Source organism: Apteryx rowi, unplaced genomic scaffold (assembly GCF_003343035.1).
Source record: "Apteryx rowi isolate R43461 unplaced genomic scaffold, aptRow1 scaffold_196, whole genome shotgun sequence".
NCBI lineage: Eukaryota > Metazoa > Chordata > Aves > Apterygiformes > Apterygidae > Apteryx > Apteryx rowi.
Window position 1 is genome coordinate 1112880 of NW_020448263.1, and position 18054 is coordinate 1130933.

The following is an 18054-nucleotide window of genomic DNA, read 5'->3' on the forward strand; positions in this document are numbered from 1 at the left end:
CAGGCCCCAAATCTGTAGGAAACCAGGCTTTATTAGCTCCAGTGCTGATGAAGAAACTTGTCCAGATTCAGTTTCACCTTATGCCTAGTTCATGTTCACAAATGTGCTGCTCACAACTTCATTTAACAGTTGGTAAAACTGTATATGAAACCATTGATTATTGTATTACCTTCTTGATCATCTTATCTTACGCTATTTTTTTCACCTAACTCAGTTCATCACCACTGTAGCCATTTTTCCATCTGTGTTTGTATCCAAGCCTGTTTCCTAGAAAGCAGATGTCATCTGTCGTGTCACTGTGTATCTGAATGCACTACAGATGTGCCATGCCAAGTGTGAGAGACAATCATTCAAATCATATAGACTTTCTGCTGTTATTTAAAAAGGTGTAGTCTTAGTTTCACTATGCAAAGTACTGCTCCTGCTGCGGTTTGTCAATAGGTTATATTGTTCCTACCTAGACTGTGTAACAGAGCAGGCTTGTAATGTTTGACTGGATAAGACTRTATGCCTTGGCTCAAAATGGCTCTAAAATGTCAACTTGCAACTACACAGAGTACACGTCAGCATGAGGGACCAGATAACTGGAATACAGGAAGTGTCAGACTCCAGAAGCAAAAATAAAAGGAAAACTTTCAAAAAATTCTTTTTGTGTGTTGAAGACTTCCTTTTTACATTTGTTCCTGATGGGAAAAATTTCTTAACTTTTTAAAGCAGAGACAATTTTTTTTGATATGCTGTTTAGCATATCTGTGGTGCTACTCCACAAAGCAGCAGGGTGACATYAGAGGTACTCCAGAGTATGCAGGGTAAGGCTTAAGGGCATCTTTGTCTTCACTGGGATTTTCCAGAAACACTGGCTGTAAATTTGCACACAGCTACTTCCTGAATCCTATGATTTATTAGTAAGGTTTTAGATGTAGATTGTACTCAAAGCTTAAGCAGCTTACAGCTGCAAGACTTTTACTATGTGGCTTAGGATGATTATAGCTAAATTCACAATTAATTTCACCCAATTTTTAATGTAAAAGCAAAGATATTATGCTGAGAAGGATTTTATTAATAAATAGGACTTGATATTGCTTCCTTAACATTTAATGACAAAACTCCTGCTGGTTCCAAGAGTTTCATTGCAAGATCCATTGCATTCCATTCTATTAAGGGCCTCTTATAGCTCCCTCACAACTATTTTACTATAGCACTTTTCAGGGGAATATTCTGCTGCCATTTGTGGTTTATATCTCTTTCTTCCTTTCCTAGCCAAAGGAAAGTTGTGCTGTTTATTTAAAATGTATTCATTTCAGTCTGCTGTGCTATGTACATTTGTTATTGAAGACAAGAACTGCATCTCTTCAAACAAAAAAAGAGCCACTTGTTTTCAGGAACAAAGAAAATTTACCTGGTAACACTATTAGCCTGGGGCTGAGAAGCAAATTTGTTGAATCACAGTCCTTCAGGAAATCTTTTGTAATGGCCCAGTTCATTGAGTGCCTTAAGACAAGGAAAGAAACAAGAGCACTTTGATAATTTCTTGGATTGCTTGGGGACTTGCTTGCTGTATTCTGGTATTAGCAGAGCAATAAAGGCAGATGACTTCATATCCCCTTATTTTGTACCGCTGTAATTCAGCCAGGAGGTGACAAAGTTATGTTTTATTGAGGCCATGTCATCACTTGCCAGGATGGGACAAAGTCTCCTTGCCAGCTACGGATGGTAAAAAGCATTATTCACAAGCTCTGCTGATACAGAACTTTCTCTTACACACACACAAAAAAAATGTCCTTTATTTGCCACTGGGATGTTACTCCAAGCTATTTGCTAGCCCATGTGACATCAAAACAATTATCTATTCATGAATACCACTATGGGAATAAAATCCTTAAGGTCCAAAATCAGCTTCCTGATGCATACGCCCGTGAGGCAGCAGCAGGCGCGGGTCGCTCGCACAGGGAGGTGGGCCAGCAGCCCGAGGGTGACAAGGCAGACTGGGGCCGTGCGTCCAGCAAAAAGGGCCGCAGTGCCCCGGTGCCCAAAGAATAGCAGAGCCATCCCGCCGGCAATAGCCAGGACTAGCCTGGAGTCGGTGATCACCAGAGGAGCCTGCAGCAGCGAGGCTGGGCCGAGGGGGGTCAGGGTGTGCRGAGGAGGCTGCATGGCACAGGCAGCCCCTGGGCAAAGGCTGGAGCCAAAACGCGGCCCCGTGCACAAGGGGATCCCGAGGCGGCAGCGGCCCTCGTGCTCTCCTGCCTGGCCCCACACAGCACTGGGGCCAGTCCGGGGCCAGCCAGCTGCACAGCTGGAGCAGGCCTGAGGCAGGGGCATCATCGGTGCAATCTAAAATCAGAATGATTTTGGTGTACACGTTTCAAAACAGTGCTTAGCTGGGTGTTTTTCCATCTGTTCCTAAGAACTGGCAGGTCTACTTCAGGTGCACAGTTACAGGCCCATCAAGGACATAATTCATTCTTGAATTTTTCCTTCTTCTACAGCAACTATTTGTTTTGTTATATATGTTAATAATAGGGTGGAAGAGATGCAAAAAGCAGTTTCAGTCCCTGATCCTCAAGCATGCATCCATATGCTTAATTTTAACCATAAGAGTAACTCCATTAATACCTTTACAAAATCATAGTCATAACAGGCCATGATTATGCCATGTTCCTTTTTTTTAATTACTGTTCCAATATAAAAGAAATAAAGATAAATCTTGTCACATAAGTTGAGGAAGAATTTTGTTTCTAACTAGAATTTTAAAATCTCCCTAAATGTGCCCAGGTTCTGAGAACAAGTGTTGTCTCAAGAAAAAAAAAAAAAAAAGTAGCTTCATCCCAAAAGATACTAATGCAAAATAATTATTTCCTCCACTTYTAACTACAGATTTTTTTTTCTTTTCAAATCACATAATAATACCATAAATGATCAGAACTTATGTCTTAGAATCATCATAATTTAACTACGCCATTTTCTACCCCCAGCACTTCCTCATAACTTCAGCATTGGATAAATTCTGATCCCAAGAAAAAAGTACTGACGAATTTTTAAAGTCCAGCTTTGTTAAATAAGAATGGGTCTCCTATCACCAGATTTGCCTCTAGCATGGACTGCCTTTTAATTATCTTGCTCTTGTCAGTAGGAGACATTTCCTTTTGCTAATACTGGAATCTTGTTTTCCACTCCTTAGGCCATGTTGTAAATCTGATCCAAAAAGAGATGATTGTGCAAATGGTAAAGTCAGTCCAGCTGCATCTCCCTTACTGCATGTGAAGTCTGTTAGAGCGGGCTGGTATGCTTCAAATACTTTTCCCTTAAGTCTATAATCACCCATTCCTGTCGATGATGTGGAAACCTCTTTAAATAAATGCTTTTTTTGGTTTTATTTACATTTTGCCCTAACCTTCTAAGGTGTTGTAGGAACGCAGAAAATATTCTATCACCAGTCCCTTTAGATTTATTTCTTGTAATATTGCTGAAACTTACGGTCAGGTTGGCCTTTTCTGAATGATTACAGAAAAAAAAGTGTTTGACTAAATACTCCTTTTGAATAGCACCCTTCAAGATTTTATTTAGTTCTTTCATTGATACCTATATTTAAATCTCTCTGGCAGTAAAGTGAAGCTGCCCTGCAATCATGAATCTGCCTCTGTGGGCCTCTGGTGCAGACAACACTAATACTACTACTATTAATAAACAACTCTCAACTGCCACTAATATATAAAGGTGCAATTTTAAAGCATAATTCAGAGCTTTCTAGAGCAAAAAAGTCGTATCTTCTTGCAACAGAAAAATGATTTTTTTTTAAATATTACACAATAGTGTAATAACTCAGAAGTATCGCCATGCATTGATACCTACTATCAATATATTGTATCATATTATTACATCAGCGTATTGATACTAAGTGCCCCATAGCAGCTTACTAAGACCAAAAGTTTTTTTCTGGTCATGAACAGGTGGATGAACAAAAATATCCCATTCTGTTTTTTCCCTACTTACAGGGGACATTTGTTTTATTCTACTTATTCTAAACGGGGACTCCCACGGGAATTCCCAGCCCCGAGACGTTTATGCTAAACACTTGCCAGGAAGAGGAGCTTTCCTCAGTACACATCTCTCCCGAGTGTTTACTTTCAATAAACGTGTCAAAAAATGAGTACAGTTAGATAATAAGCTTTATTAAGAACATCCCAGAGGGAATCCTCGGTTTGCGAGAAGCTCGCTTGTTGCGGCCCTGTGTGTTTGTCTCACCCTGGCCCCCATGTTCTGCTTTAAAGCGCGGTAAGTATTTATTCCCCTCCCGCACCGAAAGGGCGCCCCGCGCTGCGGTGCCACCACAGCGCCGGCCCGCGCCCGGCCCCTGGCGCCGGTGCCCGGCTGCGGGCAGCAGCGTGAGGACGCGGGGCCRGGGCAGCGGGGGGCAGCTCTGCCGGCCCCCCCCGCTCCCGGCACAGCCCGCCCGCCGCCGCGGCCCGCGGTGCTCGGCGCTGCGCGGTCCCAACGGCCACAACGGCCCCGCCCCCAACGCGTCCCGCCTGGGCGGGGCGCAGAGCCACACCCCCTCCCCGCCCCCGGGTGGGAGGGGCAGACGGGGCGGGCTCGGCCCACGTGACCCCGCCCCCCCTCCCCCGCCCGCTCCGCCATGTTGTTTCTTCCTTCCCCGGCGGCCGGCAGTGGTCGCGGCTTCGGGCAGCGGCGCAGCCCCGGCTCGGGACCGGCGGCAGTCTCCACCCCGCGGGCAGGTATCGGCCGGTGTGGCGGGTCCGTCCGTCCGTCCGTCCGTCCTTCCTCCCTCCCTCCGGCGGTCCGCGTCCCCTCCTTTCCGCCGGCAGGTGCGTGGGGCGGCGGGGCCGGTGTCGCGGGGAGAGGTGCCGCGCCGCGGACGCGCTCCTGCCCTGCCGGCCGCGGGGGCGCGCGAGGCGGGCGGGGCTTTGTCGCCCCCCTCTTGCGCCCGCCCGAGCTTGGTGCGCGCTGCGGGGAAAGGTGGCGTGATCGGGGATCCCGTGACCGGGCGAGCCGTGCCTCGCCTCGCCTCGCCTCGCCTCGCCTCACCTCGCCGGAGGGGCAGCCCCAGCTGGCTTCTCGGCTGGCGCATGATCGGTCTCCGCGGCGCTGCCCCCGCGCCCGAGATCAGGACCTCCGGTCTGCGCAGGTGAAACCCGGTGTCGTACCTGCGTCTTTGGCATCCTTCAGATTAAACCAAGGAGATCCCGGTACTGCCTTTTGCGGTTGCTGTCCGCTGAAGGAGTCCTTGCGTGTTCCCAGGGGACCCTGAATGGTGAAGTTAACGTGCTGTTAGTTCTCTGAGCAGGCGGCGTGAATTAGCTCTGCTGTTTGCGGCAGCCGGTTGCTCTTCTGGTCACGGTAGATGGCTATACAAACTTCCATTTTGTGATGGCCCGAGAACCAAAAGCAGTAGGTCAGCATTGTTCAGTCTTTCACATCAGTGCTAGATTTCATGTTAAATGTTACTTCTGTAAAGTAAGTGAATGAAAAACAGACTGTTACAAAAGTAACAGCTTTTTAAATTAGTTTTCTTGTGATATCTTAATGCTATCTCTAGCAAGATTCCATATAACTACATACATGGGGAGCACCGAGTTCTATTAACTTGGGTGGGGTGGGCTAGTAGGGAACTCCTTGGCAATTTTTTATTTTGGAATTTAAATTTTACTGCATCTATGTCCCTGTTACAAGTGAAATTTATAGTGAAATTTTTTTTTCCTCTCTTGTCATCTTTCAGGTTGCATTGAGTTCTGTTTGTTATCATAACTTTAATAAAGCTTTTTTTCCATTAAGTTAAAAATAGGGAGGATTAAAGAATTTAGGCTGATCTCTGGTTGTGTGTGTTTCACTTCTGAGTGCTCAAATGATCCATCAATTTTCTTAAAATATGTGAAAAAATTGCTGAGGATCAAACAAGGTATTTGATTTTTCAAGCTGTATTTATTTTCAATTTAATAACTTGTGAGAAACAGATCTCTTGGCTCTTTAAAACTGAAACTTTACATAAATATTTCACAATAAGAACTTTCCAACAAAAAAGCATGTTAAATGCTTTAATTCTTTTTTTATATACTGTTCTTTTTTTTTCTTTTTTCTTTTTTCTTTCTTAATTCTCTACAGCATAGACTGTCTGTTGGCCTAGTACTGATTAACTCGTTTGCTTTCTCAAGGATGGGGTTTGGTAACATAGTTATATTGGAAGGAATATGAATTCACAATGTAGCCTGACCAATACAGGCTTCTACTGCTGAGAGTCCCTGGAGGAAAGAGGAAACTAGTGTAAGGGAAAAAGATTGGCACATAGCAGSAGAAATAACTGCTTGATGAGACTGAGAGGGTGGAAGCAGTAACAGAAAAGTGGGTTGCAAGGAGAATGTCAATTAACGTGGTCTCACGAATTCTTAGAAATAAAGGTTGGACCAAGACCAGCAGCACCTAAAGATATTTTGGAGTTGGCTGAAAACAATAGAATATTTCAGTTGGGAGATATTCAGCTGGGAGCTGCTGAGAGACCTAAACTAGTTAAATCAGAAAAAATAAGCAACGGAGTTTGCTCATTCTGCTTGAAAGTAGGAAACAAGATATGGAATGCGAAGGCCAGGTCTCTGCAAGATTAAATTAGTGGAGATATAAATGCATGTATTTCTYCTGAGAAGTTTTGCTGATTGAGTTTTGTGGTTAGATGTGAGTTCTGATAAGTAGAGTGATCTGGCAATAGACACTGGGACAGTTTCATGATTCAGGGGCTATGCAGACTTAAGGAATTCATGCTTTTGGCTGCTGTTTCCTGCATGGTCCTGAGAAGGACCATGGGCAACAGTTTGAACTAGAGCACTGAACTATATAGGACTAAACTATATAGGACTTAAAATTTTTGAGTTTCTTTATGAGGTTTTTTTTTTTTTTTGGTTATACATATGAGAGACAACAACACTTTGTTGCTTGGGGGGGAATCTCCCTAACTGCCAGTCTTGCCCCTGTGTGGTGGAACAGTGTGCATGGAGTTGTAATGGGAAAGTGGAAGTGTAACTTTATCAGTGTATTCTGTTGATCTTTGTATTTTTTTTATTGTGTCAGTCTAGTTTGAATTGTTTGTATTACAAATACTTATAAAATTTAGCGGTATTCCCATGTTAAATAAGGTGTGTGTAGTCTAGTTGGAGCTAGAGACAATTCGGAAGGAAGAAAGATTGGGGAGGGAGTCCCTCATAACCTGTCATCAAATTAATCAAAACTTATCCAACACCCAAACTACTTTCAGAGTTGTGCAGTAGCAGAATCATATATAAAAGAAGGAAGACTTACAAGATACTGGAATCTCAATAGGTCAAGCCATGTGATTAATGAGCTTCCAGGTTTTTTGAGAAATATGCCACTGATGAATATGTCAGGCCATTAGTAAAGGAGTATTCCTAAAACATGGCTCTTAAGTAGGTCCCCTATGGAGGGAAGGTCAGTTTTGAGGGTGCATTGTATACAAGTTTGATGCATTCAAAAGTACATAACATATAGCATTTTGACTTAATTTCTGTATGTTCCCCCTTTTATTTTAAAAACAATGCATTTTAAGGTCAAACATGGCTTCTTAAACACTATAACAGTTGTTGTGCTTCATGGGCGAATTTATTCTAAATACATGAACAATGGCCTGAGTAGAGGAAGAAGGGGTAAATTTGCTTCTGTCCTTTCTTCTCAGCTTTGTGGAAACTTGCAGAACTGCTGTAGTTGATAAGTATAAATATGCTGTAGTAATTGAGGGCTAGGGGATGTAAAAACCACACTAACATTGAGTGAAGAATAGTTTTCAACACTTGAATAGCTCTGGATTCTGCCCCTACTGTTGCAACTCTGCTAGTTCTTGTGATTTTCAGATATTTTACAGAGAAGCAGTTTGTGTCATTATGTGATGAGCTACTGCAACCAACAACCCACAGGAAACAACTTGAAGCATTTGACAATATTTATCACTTTAATATGGAAAAAAGTTATCTTTAAGAAAAAATGATTTATGAGAGAGTAAATCAATACTGTTATCACAGGGAAAGTATTTTTTTCCAGAAGAAATATTTGAAATGTTGGTGTCCTTTTTCTAAGCTATTAACGTCTGATACCTGTGGCTTAACAGATGAAGATGACTTAGTAAAGAAAACTGTGAATAAGCTTCAAAGCTGATAAAAATGTGTTTAATGTGTAAATTTGAGAATTGATAGGAGGTTATGAAATATTGTCAGTGTTATGGAACTGCTAATTGTGAGTACTTGTCAGTAAAAAGATTTTATATTTTGAAATACAGTGTTTCTTCTTAAATGTTTGACAAAGATAGTCCTTTTTCAGCAGGCTTGTAGGCTGAAAGTGTGAAATAAGAATGATTAGTTGGAACAAACCTGAGTCTGCCGTATCTCGGATTTGTTGCTATCTCCAAGTCAACTGGCACTCCTTAACATCTTTAGTTTTAAGCAGGTAATGGATAACTGAAGGCTTATTATTTTAAGAAAATTCTTTAAAGAATGGCCTCAAGGACTGAGCACCACATATCTTGAAGAAGGACTTCAGGTTTAGTCTTGATTTCATATAGCAGGTGATTTATGTAGCAACCATTTGCTGAAAATGGCAAATTAAATAGTGTTGTTTTTTTTTTTCCCTCCTGTTTCCAAGCTAGAAAGATAGAAAGTAGGTACAGCTGGAAAAGCAATAGTCTGAGAATTCGAAGTGTTGCTTACATCTGTTTCCTTTCTTCAGTAATACTGGGGGAAGTCAGAGGTCCAGTTACAACAAAGCCAATTTCTGGAGTTTATTTAAAAACAAACAAACTGAGTTGCTGCAAAAATTAAGCTGCGGGGTTTTTTGTTTGTTTGTTTTGTTTTTTTCTGGTGTATTGCTGTGCCTTGTATCACTCTAGTAAAAGTGGAACTGTAAATTGGTTCAATTGGCTCTGTTGACGTAATAGTTTTAAGTGAGGTTGTACCTTGCTGGCACCATAGCTACAGTGTGATTACTCTGTTGGCTAACTGCGTTTCTGTAGACAAAGCTTGAGTTCAGCACATAACCATCCTTTTGCAGCCTTTCACACTCTCTGGTGTAAGCAAGTCCTCCTAAATCTGTTTAATGATTTTACTGTAAAAATGACATTCCTAGACTAGGTTTGCATGTTGCTACTATGGTTTTCTAGACAAAGAATCTATTTCTGTTGCCTCAGTACCTAACTGTTAAAAGAGGTAGTTGTCCTCAAAATGAGCAGGCAGCTTTGAAGCTGTCATCATGGAATCAGGAAAATAAAGACAGAGAAACACTTGCCCTGTCCAGTCTGTCTGTCTAAGCTTTGARGGGCTAGAAATCAAAGATTTTTGTAATGGGAACTGATTTTTCTGAAGTGACTCAGTGTGCTGTTTTCAGTCTTGCCATCAAATGTTCAGACTGCTAATAGAAATGTTTCAGACTTGCCATTCACCATTTAAAAAGGAGATTCTGTGAGAAGACAATTAAATTACTACTTGGCTGATGGCATATGTTAGTGTTAGAAATGATATTTTAGTAGAAACTGTTCCCTGTGTTTAAAGGAATACTGAAGTCAGTGGTCTAGGAGCTTGGCTCCATAGAAGTTGGAGGAGGAAATTCAGAAATGGTTATCAGAACGGACCATAGTTGGGCTGCTTTTTACTTGTTTGTTCTGGATTTCTTGTTTCAAATAATACGGGAATGTGAGGGGAAATAATCTTCTGTTTACAGACTCATTTGTGCATTAGATTTTGAGACTATTTTTGCATTAAGCTAATAGTTTATCACACAATGAGAAATAACTGGAACAAATATTTATCTATAACTCTATGGTGTCTTGCATTTCCTGATGTTGGTTAAAACAATGAGATGCAGATTAGAAATCAAGTTTTCATTTTGTTTTCAGATGCTGAATGATGATTTAAACTGAACAATTAAGGTAATAAATCTTCACAAATATGGTATCAGATGTTGACGGTGTTTCTCCCAAAAACGCTATACGGATGAACTTAGTGTATAACAGGAGGAATTACACTAATCCTCGCAGTGACTTAAGTGTTTTATTTCATTGGTCTTTGGAGTGTTAGGGCTTTATAATTTAGAAAACTAATTAGAAAAATTAATCTTTTTAAAATATAACTTCTTTCTAGATGCTGGGGGGGGTAAAAAAAAAAAGGCAGCAGCCCACTGTGCTGAAAACTATTGTCCTGATCCTGCAGATACTCTAAATCATGTAATCAGTCAATGGGGCCACAAATGATTTAATACATGTAAGAGTTGGTTATATAGTCAACAGAAGCTGTTTGTTGTTATATAAATGCTGCTTCAAAACATACACRCTTAAGTTTGCCTTTAAATATGCCTCTGTGCGGCTTCAGGTGAGGCTTCTAAGCACATGCCTAAAGGACTGAGCATATATCCTACTTATTTCAAACTAAAAACTTTATAAAAATATGAAGTGCTGGCTGAGCCTGACAGCCTCTACTTGCGGAAGCTGAATGTACTGAAAAGTGATGTTGCTTGCAACATCATATTGAGATACTTATCAGTACTGTGAAGACTGCTTCTATAGCCTTTGTGTTAAAGTTGCACCAGTTTGGTTCTAGTCTSGCACACGCTTTTATGTGGCTGACTTACAGAGTAACCGTCTGTCCAGTGAAAGTAGTTTTGTGGTCATCAATCTTCTAGACCTCCCTGTAAATTCCATGTAGCTTAAATTGTATAAGCTAACTTTTCAGGTTCCAGATACACACAAATACTAGATATTGTTTAACAGAGTTTCCTTACTTGTGATTTTTCAAATGTGGCTTCATGGCTAATTTCATAGTATTAACTATAAGTCTAAGAGCAATTCTTTAAACTGTAGAAGCCGAAGAAACAAGTGCATAGTACCAGTCTGAACAATGTAAGTCGGTTACTTATTCACACTTTGTCTTTTAGGGAAGCTGTGATTTCAACAGAACAGGAAAAGAAATTGTATTTTTTCCATCCACTGAAGTGGAAAAACAGTGAAATATTCGGTACCCTCTGTTCTCACAAACACATAATTTATTATTTATTAAAAAGTTGTTACTATATAATGGAGTAGGTCAAATAATTTATTCCTTAACTAATAGTAGGAATTAAGAGATAAATGGAGACACTGGAGCATTTTAAAGACTTCCAGCAAAAACTTGGAAAGCATATGCAAATAGTCCAGTGCCTGTATTAAGGCTGTTGTTCACATGTATATAAAATGGTATGGGCTCATATCATGAGCCATAGGAATTATCCTGGAGCTCTGTGAAAGGTAACTAAACAATCCACTTGTAGCTATTTAGCGGTGTTTTTTTCAATACTGTTGTGATGTAAGCTTTGTACAAATATTAAAGATTTATAAACATTATTTTTGATTATGCAGTACAAGAATGAATAAAYTTACTTGTTCTGAACAAAGTTTTACTGGAAGCAGTCACCGTTTCTTATATTTTGAAAGCGTTTCTTATAAACATCTTATGGTAGATTATGTCTAACAAATATTCAACGATGGAAAGCTGGAGATGAAAGAATTCCTGAAATTCTCAGTTTTTAATGTAGGCCTTGATTCTACAGCAGCACACATCATATGATTCATATGCCAGCTTGTATCAGCTATTAATTCTATAACCATACTCTGCAGGTGATGTATATACCAGTAACACTAATCACAACTAGCAAGACCACATTCCTTCCTTCAGAGAAGGAGATGAACCARGCTACTTACAACCTGTTTCCATTTTAAATAGGTACTATTTTAATAGAAGCCTACTTTGAATTAATTTGAGCTCTTTCAGTATCAGGTAGATACTGAAACAGCAGTTCTCATACAAAAACTTAAGTTTGGGCTCTTCAGAATGAAGCTTTACTCCCAGGATTAAAACACTTTATTTTTCTATTTTTACAGTATTACTGTAAAATTATTGATGTAATGAGGGCAAACCTTGGGCAGGCAAAAATACCAATGAACTTTAAAAAAAAAAAAAAAGGGGGGGGAAGAAATCACATAACACTAAAGTCTGACAGTTTAAAAAAAAAAAAAAGTCATTGTTGCCACTAATTTACCATCCCTCTGCTGGCAGCCAGACTCTTTACCAGCACTTTGAAGCTTTTTGAGTTATTCTAGGGGAAGTGTTTAACTATTAACTGAACTGTTGGTGTAGACTTGGCCTCAGTGTTTAGCATTTTTCTCTAGTACCATTTAAAGCAGCAGCAGTGAATTTGCTTTTGTAGTAGTTGTAATAGTATTTCCTTCAGCACCACTGTTTTGCAAGGAGCATGCTGTAAAATGTTGAATGTTTGTGTACTGATACTATCTAACAAAACAAGCTAGCCACATGACTTGTAAAGTTACAGCATTTGCATTTGGTCTGTAGATTACTGTATTCCTTGGGAGCTGATTTAAAATTCCTTATTTGGTTGCAATTTGGAGTAAAGTGCAGCAATAATTACAGTATAACCGATAGTGTCCTGCTTTATTCCTAAAGCTTCTTTTTCACTTTTATATATTAAAAAAGTAACTTTGCTAATGAAATATGGGGCTGAAGTAACTAGTTAAAGGCATGCACTCTATGAAATCCTCTCACTCCTCTTTCTTTGACAGATTTTTTTTTTCAGTAAATGTAAATGAGTCATTGCATTCATCTAACTTGGTCTCTATTCTGTGCAAACCTGGAGGATTACACTGTCCCTTGAGATCTTCAGATTTATGGGGACAAGTGTTTTAAGTGACTGACCAGTAATTCATGCAGTGTACTGCTTCTACTGCCATGCAGACTGCAGTCTATGGAAGAGAACACTTACTATAAATATCTACACCTTACCTATTCAGTATAGTCCTCCTATTCTTGTACATGACACTTGGTGGATTTTAATTAACACTTTCCTAGATATTTGTGTGTGTACACATGTTTAAAATTTTCTGCTCATTCTTTCACAACTCTGCTTTTTAACAGTTTTCTTAATCTTTGCAGGTCTAGAAAACCAGGAGGATYCATTCCCATAACAATGGCAGCAAAATCATCACTCCTTAAAGTAATACTGCTAGGAGATGGTGGAGTTGGGAAGAGTTCGCTTATGAACAGATATGTCACTAACAAGTTTGATGCACAGCTGTTTCATACAATAGGTGTGGAGTTCTTAAATAAAGATTTAGAAGTGGATGGACACTTTGTTACAATGCAGATATGGGACACAGCCGGTCAAGAACGTTTTAGGAGCTTGCGGACTCCTTTCTATAGAGGTTCTGACTGTTGCCTGCTTACTTTCAGTGTGGATGACTCTCAAAGTTTCCAGAACTTAAGCAACTGGAAGAAAGAATTCATTTATTATGCAGATGTCAAGGAGCCTGAAAGTTTTCCATTTGTGATACTGGGTAACAAAGTTGATATTAATGAAAGGCAAGTGTCTACAGAAGAAGCCCAAGCCTGGTGCAGGAATAATGGCAACCATCCCTATTTTGAAACCAGTGCAAAAGATGCCACTAACGTTGCAGCAGCCTTTGAAGAAGCTGTCAGAAGAGTTCTAGCCTCTGAAGATAGATCAGATCACTTTATTCAAACGGATACAGTAAACCTTCATCGGAAACCGAAACCCAGTTCATCTTGTTGTTGACTCAAATTTTTTTTGCCAAATTACTTTTGACTAGCTTGCTTGATAAGAGGGTTGGAAAGATGTGGTAGATAAAGTAACAAATGGGTTCCACTCTAATATTAAAGTTGTAATACTCTGCTGCTTTCTTGGGGGAGCGAAGGGGAACATAAAAAAAACTTCCATTCATGAGTGACCCATTACTGAATTAGTGACATCTTTTGTTTAGGAAGATGTCAAGTAAAAATATACTAATATAAGAATGTAATTTGCCAAGTTAATCAAATGATAAATACTTTGAATATAATTAAAACTTGAAAGTTCTAGAAGCACTACTTTGGAGAAACTGTTCTGGAATTCAGATACAAAGAAACTTTTATATATGTGTATATATTTTTATGGAATCAGCATTCCATTTTTGTTTCACTAAAAGTCAGTTTCATAACAATGCTAGATATTAAACTTCAGTCTCATTGCATTCCTTTCACTGTGAGTCATACTTAATCTCTAATGTGACTTTTTTTTTAATTATAAGTTAATATAATCCTCCTTCAGGTCTTCTGTAATTGTATAACATCACTAGACTTTACGTGGGTTTTAAGGTAGGAAAAAAAAATTCCTACATATTTAATGCTTGTTTTCCCTTCACTTACTATTCTAAAGCCATACTAATTTTTCCAGCAGTTTAATGCAAAATACTCATGACTTCTAAAGTTAACACATGTCTCTGCCTTAAGTCCTACTCTAGCATGTTTCTGATCAATCAGGTAAAAATCTGGATAACTGAAGTTGCAATAATTTTAGTTATGGATGATATATGCTTTATTTGGAAAGCTTTTAATAGCTCTTTGGGGAATCCAAGTTATGACAAATTTATAAGAGGACTGCTAGTTTACAGATAAGTTCCAAACTTCTTGGTAGTGTTCACCTGAGCTATGRATGTGTTTATTGGTGATCTCTGTACTGTGAAACTAAGGATTGGCAATACATAGAGAACTCAGGAAGCTCTTGACTTATAGCAGATTGTGACAGCTTTTAGCTCTAGTGTAAGTAAACACCTGTAGTTAACACTTGAGCTGAATTTGATCCTTATTTAATTTGCCATTGTAGGATCTGAATTTAAAAATTCCAGTGTCTTTAATATTACTGCACCTGTTACAGGATGATGAASAGAAGTAAGTTCCATATTTAATGGACAGTCTCTATAAAGTAATRCAGATATTTGAGGCTCTCCATTGCAGTTCAGTGGTAGAATACTTGTATGACGAGTTGTTTAAAGTTGGCTCTCAAAAGAATAGTAGTATTCACAATGTGTTTGTAATAGCAAACTTGACAGTGTGCTCTTGTTTCAATGTGTAATCTGACTGCTAACAGGCATTCCTGTACCCACACTGTAGACTTCCGACAGAAGTCGGAGGCCTATAGGACATGCCATGTTATTCACTAAACTACGCAGACTCTGCTTTCTGTAGAGCAACTTTCTTTTCCTAACATGGGAAAAGCTTTCTTAAACATACAGTAACTACAAGAGTTTTAACATATCTGTTCAGACTCTGTACCAGGTGTAATTTTGTGAAAGTAAAGCTTGCAAAACAACTCTTCTTGTAGCTCTTACTATACTTTTCTGCTCTGGGTGTATTGTACTCTTACTTGTACCTCTCCAGGACTGTTTTATTCCATAGATCAGCTTCTGCTTAGAAGTGACATCTTTGTACTCTGTACTTTCTAAGTCTATGTCATTCTGACAGTTTTACATATACTGCAACAGAGCTATTTTTTTAAGCTTTACCTACCTACCTACTTGATAGATGTAGACTGAGCTGCTACTTATGTCATATTTAGATTAGATTTGTAGTCAATGGCTGAAAGATCTGTGAGGAAAGAGAATCTTAACTGTAAAGTCTTTAACTTTACTCTGAGATAACAAAAAGCTTTAAAAACTAAGATTATTTTAGTAGCGCCCAAAACAAGCAATGACATGAAATTGTTCTTGTAAAGTAGACCTACACTACACTACTTAAAGCTTCTTTTAACCTTCAGATTAGCAGAGGTAAGGTTGAAACAAAACAGTAATAGCAGATAAAGGCAGCATGACTTGGGTACTGTAGATATAACTCAAGTCAGTGAGACTGCTAAAAGGAAACAGATTAAGGATGAGAACTGTTGTAAAACTTGCAAAGATCGAGGGGGCTTTTCTGTGCCTAACAGCCCATGACTGTGTTTTCCCCTTCATTTCCTTTCTATATAATGTCATAGTTACCAAGCCTGCGAACTGAGTAGGTTTAATAAAACTTAATACAATGTAAATGTATTACTTGTGCCCTAGGAACTGCTGCAGCGTGGTTGTACACTAATCACAAAAGTGGTTAATAAAGGGGGGGTTACATGCTATAATAAATACAACAGTACAGCAGTTGTGTTGAGGTCAGGAATTGGTCTAAGAGGGAGGCTACTGAGTATTTGAAAGAAGTGGGGGTGAGGAGGGAGAAATTCTATTACAAGCAGATGTGGATAATACCAAAAAACTCCTCATAATGTTTAATAATAAACATGTACTCCTATACTTTGTGAAGGCTTAGCATCTATGATTCAATATGGAGATAAGGCAGGCAATTGTGGCTTATATTTCAATTCCACTATTAAGTATTAAGGGTCTTGTTAGCAACAGTTAGAGTTCTGTAAAGTGACATAAAGCATATTACAGGATATGTATGCAAAATTCCAGATGTCCTTTAAGAAGAGGAGCAATAAAGTTAGAGAAGCAGCCCTAGTAGAACATCCTCAAAAAAAAGAAAGGAACCTGAAAGTAAAAACACTCATGCAAATAAATTGGTGAAAGCTATGCCTATTAAAACAGACCCAAAATAGGGATGGGGGGAAGAGACTGCATTTCTGCCTAAACTTCAAGCAGTGTACAATAGCTAGGACACAGCTAATAGTTTGTGTTACAACATCATACATAGATGCTAAGAGCACAAGACTGCTGTGAGAACCAGTTTGCTCCTTATTTTAGTGGCTGTATAGTTCCTCAGACTGATCTAGCTCTAAGTTGACTCAGTTAACTACGACAGATTCCTTAACAACAGAACGTTGCAGGAAGTTGTCTTTAGGAACTGTATTTCCAGCTTAGCTTTGTTAAGGCTGGTTCATGATCTTAACTGGTTGTCACTTCCTTATGCTTGTTTTTTGTACATTATAGAACAATTCTAGCCCCTTTAACCCATAGTGGTTATTTGTTTTCCTTATTCCATAATATAGGTTATCTACTACTTTCTCATACTGCAATTGATAAGTGCCTTCATTTGAATTCATATGTCCAAGCTTCTGAGCTTGGGTATGTACCTAATACTTGCAAAGGAGGTATCTCTTCTACCCTGTCCACTGACCTTCATATTGTTGGAAATACTGCCTGATGCATGCTAGAACTATGATAGCTACAGCAGATTTGTGACCTTGATTACACCTAAGTCCTCCACCTGTTGCTTCCAGATAGCAATCTTTCAGCTTATTGCAGAAAGTGACAACCCAAAACATAAATGCTCTATACGCTGGGGAATCACAGAGACCTAACCTGGTTTCTTGGAAACTTTATCTTATGACAAAGTTCCCCACCACAAATGCTATAATGACTAATCAGATGATTTGGGTTGTAATTGTCCCCCTCCATGGCCACTAATAGCCTGTTTTCATTAAAGCTTATAGGACCTACCTTCCCCTTCACAGTTCCTAGTTTCAGAAGAAAATACAAAGAGTTAAGGTGTGGAAAGCATGAGAATAGGCACCATTTGCCTAGCTGCCTTAGGAGATAAAGGATAAAATGCTTTTGTTTTATAAAAATTCCTACTCTAGTGGCAGCAAAGAATTCAGTTATCCCAGTTTTTAAGTGACAGAAACTCTCAACACTAATCCATTATTTTTACCTTCTCATTATCACATGAATGACTGTCTAACATTAGTATTTCCTTGGTGGACCTTTACTGTTAGTGTTTTTCCAATCAGCTGCTACCTGTATTAAAAGAAAGAAGGTTGTTCTCTTACAATTTTCTCACTCTTTGATCCCTGCAAGTATAGTAATTCTTATTTTCAACAGCTAATAATTTCTAATTAAGAAACTTAAAACACTGTATATGTCAATTATTTAAGTGAAAGTACAGTTAATGCCATACCAGGGGAGGAGGTAGAAAACAGCACAAGAGCTCCAACTAAATGGTTCCTACTGTCTAAATAAGAATGCTTTATCTCATGTGTTTCTCTTGATTTCATGTATGTATCTACCAAGAATCAGGTGATTTACGTGAGATTAAGTGACACTATCAAAGTGCTGTATGATGCAGTTTTATGAAATACTACTACAGAGAAGTATTCCCATCTTCACTTCCTATCCCTCCAATAAAGGTAGCAAATGGACATCTAATTTTCTCTTAAATCATTTCAAGTACACTCAACAGGCATCCG

At 39.1% G+C, this 18054-nt stretch overlaps 1 protein-coding gene across 9 annotated transcripts; it reads left to right on the plus strand.

Annotated features, from left to right (window-relative positions):
• The first annotated feature begins 4614 nt into the window (after positions 1-4614).
• RAB9A (RAB9A, member RAS oncogene family) lies at positions 4615-14083 on the plus strand. Of its 9 annotated transcripts, none has more exons than XM_026062888.1 (4): positions 4615-4736; positions 9902-9934; positions 11654-11759; positions 12984-14083. In XM_026062888.1, the coding sequence occupies exon 4, from the start codon at positions 13018-13020 to the stop codon at positions 13621-13623; it is 606 nt and encodes a 201-aa protein (XP_025918673.1). In that variant the 5' UTR covers positions 4615-4736; positions 9902-9934; positions 11654-11759; positions 12984-13017; the 3' UTR covers positions 13624-14083. The 9 variants fall into 9 exon arrangements, with proteins under 9 accessions (XP_025918673.1, XP_025918671.1, XP_025918675.1 ...); XM_026062892.1 differs by lacking the exon at positions 4615-4736 and adding an exon at positions 8355-8460; XM_026062886.1 differs by lacking the exon at positions 11654-11759.
• The last annotated feature ends 3971 nt before the right edge of the window (positions 14084-18054 follow it).